The sequence below is a fragment of the Panulirus ornatus genome, chromosome 17, assembly GCF_036320965.1.
Source record: "Panulirus ornatus isolate Po-2019 chromosome 17, ASM3632096v1, whole genome shotgun sequence".
NCBI classification, from domain to species: domain Eukaryota; kingdom Metazoa; phylum Arthropoda; class Malacostraca; order Decapoda; family Palinuridae; genus Panulirus; species Panulirus ornatus.
The window spans coordinates 22695954-22707869 of NC_092240.1; the positions used below are offsets into that span (position 1 = coordinate 22695954).

The 11916-nt window shown below is 37.5% G+C and overlaps 1 protein-coding gene across 2 annotated transcripts in view; it reads right to left on the reverse strand.

Annotated features, from left to right (window-relative positions):
* The window catches only part of nudC (nuclear distribution C, dynein complex regulator), a 404242-nt gene extending 392708 nt beyond the window's left edge, over nucleotides 1-11534 (reverse strand). Inside the window, exons 1-2 of one of the 2 annotated variants that reach the window (XM_071672093.1) lie at nucleotides 11512-11530; nucleotides 11192-11396 (exon numbers count right to left, since the gene is read on the reverse strand). In XM_071672093.1, the coding sequence (XP_071528194.1) occupies nucleotides 11192-11266 (75 nt within the window). In that variant the 5' untranslated portion in view covers nucleotides 11267-11396; nucleotides 11512-11530. Of the gene's footprint in view, nucleotides 1-11191; nucleotides 11397-11511 lie in introns of both variants that reach the window. The other variant, XM_071672092.1, reaches the window with a different exon arrangement.
* Between the last annotated feature and the right edge of the window lie 382 nt (nucleotides 11535-11916).

Consider the following 11916-nt stretch of genomic DNA (forward strand, 5'->3'; position numbering starts at 1 on the left):
TATTATTTACAGTGATAAGTACCTGGATGCAAAGATACAAGAAACATGGACTTTCCAGGAAGCAAATCATCAGAGCTCTGATGAGAGCAAAAAAATAAAAACCATACAAGACATTATGAGCAAAAATTTTATTTGAATCTGAGATGGCAGAATACTTTGACAGAAAAAGTATCTTGATATTATTTCTTAAGAGGAGTTCAAGGTGAGAAGTGAACAAAATGCTGTATCATCTCATCTTTAAGTATTCAAAATCCTACCACTGCATTCTTTTCCTAACAATATTACTTAATTTTTCAGCTCATGCTTTTTTCTTTGGTTATCGATTTGTTCACATATGTGCAGTAAAAATGAAGCAGAGGATATTTGACTGAGAGTCCAAGCTGAATTACAATGGGTTACTTAACCAGGGTTATTGCTCAACAAATGAGAGATTATTTGATTATGACCTAATTAAACAGCCACTGGCTGTTGTACTAGGGAATATGTATGATTTTACCATGGCTTTAATATGCATTGTATAATCATCATATTCCTACGTAAATATCTATGATTTCTCTGTATTTTAGTAAAATATTGCCATGTAAGTATGTTTGATTTTATTGACGTATACTATGAATACAATTTTAGTAACTGGTAAATCAATATGCCAACTGATGTCATTAATAACTTTTGATGCATACTTTGATCAGGTCATAGTACTAAGTGCATGAATTTTCATCAAAAATATAGAAAAGGGACATTTAATGTCATCAGCCAATGCTGAAACATGGATATACAATAGTTCACAATCTAGTGCCTTTTACTTTTCATACTAGTTTCCCCAATAGAACATTCAGCTAAAAAAAATAATACTTATGGTCTATGTTGATGACATATGGTATGGGTGTTACATCAGTAATGGCATCTCCTACACTTGTGCAGTATTTTGCTTCTATATGCCATCATGCAAACAGAGCTCCCAATTTTTCTTCTCTTTTTATGGGTATTTTTTCTAAATATGCTTCTGCTCTTCACCAGATTATTGTCATTAAAAAGAAAGTTCCTAACTCTCTTTGCAATTTCCTCTTCATGTGGCTGTTGTAGCTATCTTCTTCCTCTCTTCTTAGAATTCAGAGCACCAAAGCACAAGGTGTGTAAGGTCTTCATTCATGGTGCTGCACAGAGTATGTCAAGAGCCTTTTCCTGTGATTTAGGAGGAGACTATTGCTTCTAGCTTTTCAGGTTACAGATGATGATCTGTTGTCATAAATTTCTCATTCACAGGCTTTCCTAAGTCTTGCATTTCTTTAATGTTTCTTTTGTGGCAAGTTCTTCCTCCCAAACTTTTTTATATACTAGAGGCTCCATTCAGGGTCAAAAGTCCACATCAAAGCCAGGCCTCAAACGAAATATAGAAAGGCAAAAAGAAGAGAAAAGGAAAAGAACCTACAAATTTTGGAGGAAGTGAAAAACCTGTCTTTTAAAAAGAGATCATACTTATTGGGAAAGACGAATGGATAGAGAGTAACATGCTCTTGCCTTATCTTTCCTTCTTCCTTTGAAATCATTTTCAGCTCTGTAACTTAAGGGGAGTGTTTCCAAGTATGCTGTTGTCTCTTCCATCCAATTGTTGCCTTCATCCTTCACAGATCCTAAAGATCCTTTCAGAAGCAGATTGTCTCCCTCCTTGATGCTTTTCATACATTGCAGTATGTCATTCATTAGCCTTGTCTGCAATTGCAGTGTCAAAGTTTCCACCTTAATATACAAGTCAGTGCATATCCTGGGGCATTAAGGATCTTTCTGAGCTCACCATTTTCTATATTTTGCAGTTTATTTGTCTTTTCTTTCCTTCTTCCTTTGAAATTATTTTCAACTCAGTAACTTAAGGGGAGCGTTTCCAAGTACGCTGATGTCTCTTCCATCCAATTGTTGCCTTCATCCTTCACAGATCCTAAAGATCCTTTCAAAAGCAGATTGCCTCCCTCCTTGATGCTTTTCATACATTGCAGTATATCATTCATTAGCCTCATTTTCAGTCAAGGTTTCCTCCTTAACATACAAGTCAGTGAGTATCTTTGGGCATTAAGGATCTTTCTGAGCTCACCGTATTCTATATTTTGTAGTTTATTTGTCTGTTGTTCATATCCATGTTTATTCCATCCAATACAGCTAGTAATGTTAGATTCTTCCAATACATTTTTCAATCAGGACTTTGTTCCTCCCTCTGGCAAAAATTGGATAGATCATATCTCCCAATCTATGTGCCATTCTTAACATCACCTTTTCTTCTAGTATATAAAAGCTTTTACTATACTTGGTACACACATACTGGGTAGATTATGATAGTACTGTATACAAAATTTCATTGAAAAATCTCAAAGGGTCTTATAATAATACTAAGTGCTTCTGGCCACAGCAAACTGTACATCTCAATTTATCAATAAATTCAAAATATTACAAAAATACCAAATCAAAATAAAGGCTAAAAATGGATATAGGATAGAATCTGATTATAATCAATATCAAAGGTTATAATTGTTAAAAACACCAGGAGTGAAAGGCACTAAACTGTAAACTCTGAAAGACGCTTACTACAGTATTGGCTAGTATAATAACACAACCTTTTGAAATATCCTTTACAAAAATATTCATATCCCTCAATATCAAGACCTATTTGAGATGTATGACGAATGTCATTACTGAAAACAGGTATCATATCAATCAAGATATCATTACAAGACCAACTCAAAATTTGTGGCAAATGTCATTAATGAAAACACGCAATCTATCAAGTTATCAGTTATAAGGTCATACAGATAATATACATTAGTTAAATCAGCTATATTCTTTTTCATACTTGACTGAGTTAGCAAGGTAGTGCCAGGAACAGAAAAAAAAGGCCACATCCACTCACATCCATTCTCTAACTGTCAAGTGTAATGTATTGAAAAGCACAGCTCCCTATCCACAACTAGGCACCATAGACCTTTACATGGTTTACTTTGGACACTTCACAACATGTCAACCCCAATTTGCCACATCATTCCAATTCACTCTATCCTATGCATACCTTTCACCCTCCTGCATATTCAGGCCCTAATCAGTGATCATTTTTACTCCATCCTTCCATCTCCTAACTTGTCTCCCTATTCTCCTTGTTCCCTCCACTTCTGACACATATATCCTTTGTCAAACACTCCTTGCTCATTCTCTACATGTGTCCAAATCATTTCAATTTCAACACACCCTCTTCTGCTCTACCAACCACACTCTTTTTATCACCACACTTTCTCTCTTACCCTTTCATTATTTCCTAAATCAAACCACCTCACATCACATATTGTCTTCAAACATATCATTTACAACACATCCACCCTCCTCTCCAAAGCCTTATCCATAGCCCATGCATCACATCCAGATAATATTGTTGGAACTACTATTCCTTCAAACATACCTATTTTTGCCCTCCCAGATAATGTTCTCTCTTTCCACACATTCTTCAGTGCTTCCAGAACCTTTGTACCCTCCTCCACCCTATGACTCACTTCTGCTTCCAAGGTTCCTTTTGCTGTTATATCCTCTCCCAGATATCTTAAATACCTCACTTCTTCCATTTAAACTCACACCTCAATTAACCTGTTCCTCAATCCTGCTAAACCTAATAACCTTGACTGTGCTCTCAATCACTCTTAACTTTCTCCCTTGACACACTCTTCCAAACTCTGTCACCAACTTCTGCAGTTTCTTACTTGAATCTGCAACCAGTGCTGAATTATCAGCAAACAACAACTGACCCACTTCCCATGCCCCTTCATCCCCCACAGACTGCACACTCCCCATCTCTCCAATACTACTGTATTTACCTCCCTCACCACCCCATCCACAAAAAAGCTGAACAACCATAGTGACATCACACAGCCTTTCTTCCTACATGTACGCAAGCCTTACACCCTCAATAAAAATTTCTCACAGCTTCTAGCAGCTATCATCATCTCTCAGCTATAATCATAGCATTAATAAAGGCATTCATGATCAGCAATGAAGATAAGAAGCTTATAAATACATAGGAACGACAAAATCTATCTATCTATCTAGCTATATCTATGATGCCTGTTCCAATTTGAACTCCCTCAAAGGGGTGGCCATGGCAACACAATATATGTCATAATGCATGAAATTACATATTTACCATATTCATATAGTAAGGTTATATACAAATACAACAAAATCATAAACATTTATGGTAATATTGTGCTTATAAAATGAATATCAAAATCTGGGTAAAATCATACACAACCTCTAGTCCTGATCAAATAAGATTGGTTATTTAGTAGAAAACCAACACCTGTGGTTATTTAGCCAGAATCCCAGTCAACTAATGATTTAATCCTTCCAGTATTTATTGAACTACATTGATTAAATCATCAATAAAGCTCTCAATCATTGTCTCATCATTCAAAGACAGACATAATAACAGGGTTGGGATGATATTGCCATCATTTCCTTTTGTATATTTCATTTGAACAGTTTAAATAAATAATCATACAAACTGTCAATTATTGTCTGATGATCTCTTAACTATAATCATAGCATCAATAAGGGAGCTAAGATAACTAATGGTGACAATAAACTTAAAAATACATAATAATGAAACAAAATGCCATAATGCATGAAACTACTTAAACATCTTCAGAAGCAATATAGACATGAAGAACAAGGAGGAATTTGTGCTAATAAAAACAGAAGAGTATCAAAACTATAGAAATGAGATAACATTTTTAGGACAACAATGGTTAAATCATCCATAAAGCTCTCAATCATTGTCTCATCATCATTCAAAGACAATCATAATAATAACAGGGTTGGGATGATATTGCTGGTGCTAACATCTGAAATCATTTCCTTTTGTATATTTCATCTGAACAGTTTTTTGTTGTGCGTCTAAGCATGTACTAAAGTTAAATAAATAATCATACAAAATATCAATTATTGTCTGATCATCTCTCAACTTAATCATAGCATGACAACTATAATATTTCTCCCAGGGTAGGTGGAGGCCTATAGCATTTGTTTCTTACCTGTTCTAGTATCATACAAGTCTCATTCATTTCATATGAGAAATAGTTTTCCCCTTACTATTTTCAATATCTAAGTAGTACTTCATTGTTTTCAGAGACTGATCAGGGAAGCACAATAATTCTTTTTTCTTTACTCAAAATTCTTTCCTGTTTCATTTCAACCTTTCTTCAGTGTTTTATCAGAAAGAAGAAATGTGTGTATGTGTGTGTGTGTGCTTTAATTGAAGATTTTAATAAAAGTGGTACCAATGGATTCTACATCCCTTCAAAGAGGACAGGGTTTTGAAATACAGTAGGGAGAAACTGTGGAGTAAAACTTTCAAACCATAAGAAATTGATTGGTACCTTTCCATCAAAATCACACTAACAAGTAATATAAGAAGGACAACTACAGCACCCCAGGGTAGTTTGCAAATGTCATCCAGATAGCTGAGGACATACATCAGCCTGAACCTTGTTCAGATTCTGTACAGCATCTGGTTTGTAAATCAATGTACAAACTCATTACAACCTGCAGAGAAGGGTAAAAATTCATATAACATATAATGCAGTATTTTGTAGCTAAGCCACTACTTTCTCTCTTGCCTCCTCCACAGCAACATGCATACTTTGTCACAGTGGAAATGCAGTGTCTTCCAATTTAAATTCGCTTCAGCACTACAATGTGGACACTATGTTATCTTCTCAATTAACATATATGCAAAAAGGAAGGAAACTTATGAGTCTTGGTCTGAAACAGGGGCCACAGTTCAAAACTAGTAAAATCAGTCTTCAATAACTTATCCCATTATGGAATGCCAGAAAAGACACCATAAATCATATCATCAATCATAAACTTCTAATAACTAACCTATGGGGAAGTAAATAAAATATTCATCATTGACAAGTACTGGTGGCAGATATGAGAGAAACTGAGAAACTGCAGAAGTTGGTGAATGAGTTTGGAAGTGTGTGAAATGAGAAAGTTAAGAGTAAATGTGAAAAAAGCAAGGTTTAGAAGGATTAGGGGACAAGTTAGTTGGAGCATTGAGGGACAAGTTAGTTGGAGCATGAGTTTAAATAGAAAGAAATTGGAGGAAGCAAAGGGCTTTAGATGCCTAGGAGTGAACATGGCAGCGAATGTAACCTTGAAAGCAGAAGTGAGCACAAGGTTGGGGAGGGGACGAAGGTTCTGGGAGTGAAGAAAAATGTGTGGAAAGAGAAAACATTGTCAGGGAGGGTGAAAATAGGCATCTTTGAAGGAGTACTATTACAAAGATGCGAGGGATGGACTACAGATAAGGCTGTGTGGTGGAAGGTGGATGTGATGGAAATGTTTATGGACAATGTGCAGCGAAGTGGTTTGATCGAGTAAGTAAATCATAGGGTGAGAGATATTTTTTATTATTTTTATTATACTTTGTCGCTGTCTCCCGCGTTTGCGAGGTAGCGCAAGGAAACAGACGAAAGAAATGGCCCAACCCCCCCCCCCATACACATGTATATACATACGTCCACACACGCAAATATACACACCTACACAGCTTTTCATGGTTTACCCCAGACACTTCACATGCCTTGATTCAATCCACTGACAGCACGTCAACCCCGGTATACCACATCGCTCCAATTTACTCTATTCCTTGCCCTCCTTTCACCCTCCTGCATGTTCAGGCCCCGATCACACAAAATCTTTTTCACTCCATCTTTCCACCTCCAATTTGGTCTCCCTCTTCTCCTCGTTCCCTCCACCTCCGACACATATATCCTCTTGGTCAATCTTTCCTCACTCATCCTCTCCATGTGCCCAAACCACTTCAAAACACCCTCTTCTGCTCTCTCAACCACGCTCTTTTTATTTCCACACATCTCTCTTACCCTTACGTTACTCACTCGATCAAACCACCTCACACCACACATTGTCCTCAAACATCTCATTTCCAGCACATCCATCCTCCTGCGCACAACTCTATCCATAGCCCACGCCTCGCAACCATACAACATTGTTGGAACCACTATTCCTTCAAACATACCCATTTTTGCTTTCCGAGATAATGTTCTCGACTTCCACACATTTTTCAAGGCCCCCAGAATTTTCGCCCCCTCCCCCACCCTATGATCCACTTCCGCTTCCATGTTTCCATCCGCTGCCAGATCCACTCCCAGATATCTAAAACACTTCACTTCCTCCAGTTTTTCTCCATTCAAACTCACCTCCCAATTGACTTGATCCTCAACCCTACTGTACCTAATAACCTTGCTCTTTTTCACATTTACTCTTAACTTTCTTCTTCCACACACTTTACCAAACTCAGTCACCAGCTTCTGCAGTTTCTCACATGAATCAGCCACCAGCGCTGTATCATCAGCGAACAACAACTGACTCACTTCCCAAGCTCTCTCATCCCCAACAGACTTCATACTTGCCCCTCTTTCCAAAACTCTTGCATTTACCTCCCTAACAACCCCATCCATAAACAAATTAAACAACCATGGAGACATCACACACCCCTGCCGCAAACCTACATTCACTGAGAACCAGTCACTTTCCTCTCTTCCTACACGTACACATGCCTTACATCCTCGATAAAAACTTTTCACTGCTTCTAACAACTTTCCTCCCACACCATATATTCTTAATACCTTCCACAGAGCATCTCTATCAACTCTATCATATGCCTTCTCCAGATCCATAAATGCTACATACAAATCCATTTGCTTTTCTAAGTATTTCTCACATACATTCTTCAAAGCAAACACCTGATCCACACATCCTCTACCACTTCTGAAACCACACTGCTCTTCCCCAATCTGATGCTCTGTACATGCCTTCACCCTCTCAATCAATACCCTCCCATATAATTTACCAGGAATACTCAACAAACTTATACCTCTGTAATTTGAGCACTCACTCTTATCCCCTTTGCCTTTGTACAATGGCACTATGCACGCATTCCGCCAATCCTCAGGCACCTCACCATGAGTCATACATACATTAAATAACCTTACCAACCAGTCAACAATACAGTCACCCCCTTTTTTAATACATTCCACTGCAATACCATCCAAACCTGCTGCCTTGCCGGCTGTCATCTTCCGCAAAGCTTTCACTACCACTTCTCTGTTTACCAAATCATTTTCCCTAACCCTCTCACTTTGCACACCACCTCGACCAAAACACCCTATATCTGCCACTCTATCATCAAACACATTCAACAAACCTTCAAAATACTCACTCCATCTCCTTCTCACATCACCACTACTTGTTATCACCTCCCCATTTGCGCCCTTCACTGAAGTTCCCATTTGCTCCCTTGTCTTACGCACTTTATTTACCTCCTTCCAGAACATCTTTTTATTCTCCCTAAAATTTAATGATACTCTCTCACCCCAACTCTCATTTGCCCTTTTTTTCGCCTCTTGCACCTTTCTCTTGACCTCCTGTCTCTTTCTTTTATACATCTCCCACTCAATTGCAATTTTTCCCTGCAAAAATCGTCCAAATGCCTCTCTCTTCTCTTTCACTAATACTCTTACTTCTTCATCCCACCACTCACTACCCTTTCTAATCAACCCACCTCCCACTCTTCTCATGCCACAAGCATCTTTTGCGCAATCCATCACTGATTCCCTAAATACATCCCATTCCTCCCCCACTCCCCTTACTTCCATTGTTCTCACCTTTTTCCATTCTGTACTCAGTCTCTCCTGGTATTTCCTCACACAGGTCTCCTTCCCAAGCTCACTTACTCTCACCACCCTCTTCACCCCAACATTCACTCTTCTTTTCTGAAAACCCATACAAATCTTCACCTTTGCCTCCACAAGATAATGATCAGACATCCCTCCAGTTGCACCTCTCAGCACATTAACATCCAAAAGTCTCTCTTTCGCACGCCTGTCAATTAACACGTAATCCAATAACGCTCTCTGGCCATCTCTCCTACTTACATAAGTATACTTATGTATATCTCGCTTTTTAAACCAGGTATTCCCAATCATCAGTCCTTTTTCAGCACATAAATCTACAAGCTCTTCACCATTTCCATTTACAACACTGAACACCCCATGTATACCAATTATTCCCTCAACTGCCACATTACTCACCTTTGCATTCAAATCACCCATCACTATAACCCGGTCTCGTGCATCAAAACCACTAACACACTCATTCAGCTGCTCCCAAAACACTTGCCTCTCATGATCTTTCTTCTCATGCCCAGGTGCATATGCACCAATAATCACCCACCTCTCTCCATCAACTTTCAGTTTTACCCATATTCTCGATTAATATGGGTGAGAGAGATATGTGGTGATAAAAAGAGTATGGTTTGAGAGCTAAATAAGTTGTGCTTAAATGGTTTTGACATATGGACAGAATGAGGGAAGAAAGGTTGACAAAGAGGATATATGTGTGTCAGAAATGGAAGAAACAAAGAGAATGGGGAGACTATATTAGAGAGGTAAACCATGGAAAAGTCTGTGGAGTTGGTTAGGCATATGGAGCTTTGGTTCCATTGCATTGCAAATGGCAGCCTTTCTCAGTCTGTTCCTAGAGCTACCTAACTAATGCAGGAATCAGCAATTAAGAGTGAAAAGGAAATATTGACAAGTAATAATTTTCAAAGAAAAACAATAACAAATCCTACTAAATGGTTCATTCTTTTATTAATTCCAATTTTTCCAAATATCATGTCATTCCATCAATATACAAAGCCAAAATCACAATAATAAAGATGTCAGATTCTATCTGAAAGAAACACAATTGTATTCAGAGATGTCAATTACCCTTCAAAACACTGGTTAGGATATCTATCCCAGTGTCTTCCTCATAACACCCATAACAGATGCCCGCAAACATTAGCACCAACAACACTGGTATGTGTCCACCAAGATGGGGAAATTCAGCTAATATCACATAATACACATCTTATCAATAGCTCTTATATATCTTAACTATCACTTACTATCATCTAAACTCACGTTTTCCATAACTCCACACTTTATGTCTATTAATAGTCATCATCTTACCCCACATTATCCTTTCCCCAATAACCCTCTCACTATCAAGTTACTTTAAAGATAAGATATATGAGCAATAATGAAAAGCTCCACACTCTTAAATTATCTTTTATATTGAAACAAATAAATCCACAGTAGAAATCTCAAACCTAAAATATGATCATCCTGTTTCTGTTAAATCATTCTGGTATAATTCTGGTATAATTCAAAACAAACCTGCACATTACAGGGTTTGTGTGTCACACTCCCATATCATTCTATGCAACTATCATTCCTTAAATACTACACAAGCAGTCCAGGACAAGTTTGGTATTATTACCATTTTGTTCATCCAGTGAATTTCTTTAAGTAAGATTAGGTTAGGTTAGGTTTGGTTTGATTCGATTGATATTGTCTTCTAATGGTTTTTGATGTCTGAGTGACTATGACTTTCATTTCTATCACAAACAAGATGATGTTTATGACGGTAATCTTACCACAAAATCAATCTATCGTCAAAACAAATAGCAATACAGAGCTAATCTACACAATAACTTGGTTCTCACATTTTCTTTATAAATCTTTTAAACTTTAATTAATCCCACATATCTACTGTTATACACAACTCTCACTACTACCACCTTAACGCTGTAGAACAAAATACAATGCTCACAAACTATGCTCCACGATTCATATTGTATTCTCTAAATATAACGCTAGTGCTGCAGAGCAAAATCACTCGACATGCAAAGCAAATTTTGTCGCATGGTTTACTTGATAATATACCACCTGCCTCATATTAAATCATTTATACTGTGTGGCGAGTCCAATGACATATATTTCTTCTAAATTCTATTATTTCTGAGGTGCCTCTATGTAAAATCTATATCTTAATAACAAAGTCATCCAGCCCACAATCTCCCTAGGTCTAAATATGTCCAATTATTGGAAAATACGGGCCAAAAAATGATGTACCAAAGAGGCTAAATTAGTTAGAATTAACTAAAGTGATATAGTCCATATGCACAAACCTAACACCATTTCATATACCAAAATTTACCTGTTCACTACGGACGTGAAACTAACGAAGAATCGCTCACCATAACTGTCATTCAACTTTGAACTAATCTATATTTCACAGATATTCTTACCTCAATTACACCACCCGTGTGCTGCTGAGCCATGGCTAAAAGCATCCCGTCAAATTTTTCTTCGCTGTTCGCCATTTCGTCAGATGTTCTAGAATCGGCCGTGTGTTCCTGGCCAGCAGTTCGTACTTGGGCACCTCTCAGTCAGCCGCTCGATGTAAACAAACAGTCATCCACGTGAGTTACCACAAACCTATTGTCTGGAAATCTAAGATAAAACACTCTTGTAAACTTTAAAACATGATTCATGATGATATTTCATAAATATATACAAAGTCCAAACAAGTATTAGAATATAAGACTGTAAAGGATTTCATTTGTACCAATATCAATTTCCTGCGCAAAGTAGCCTTCAATTTATCAGGTAAGGGCGTGCAAGCTTTAGGAAAAATATCTAACATTTATTTACCCTCTTCCTTACGTCATTCATCCGTATACAGGAGCACTTTTATATTTCTTATTATTTTATTCATAACGTAAAATTGATTACCATATAAAGACAATATATCGTACAAATAATTAATCGGGGGAGGGGGGCAGGGAGGGGGGGAATGTTGTTGCCATGGACGCGTTGCTAGGCACAGAGTTTCATCATTGCAAGAAGGGCGTATAGCACAGTTTCTTTCCTTGACAGAACAACACAGAAAATCTAATCAACTATTAAATCAATATCATTTGCATTTTGGCCTACAGGATCTCGATTAGAAAATGATGGAAGAATTAACAAC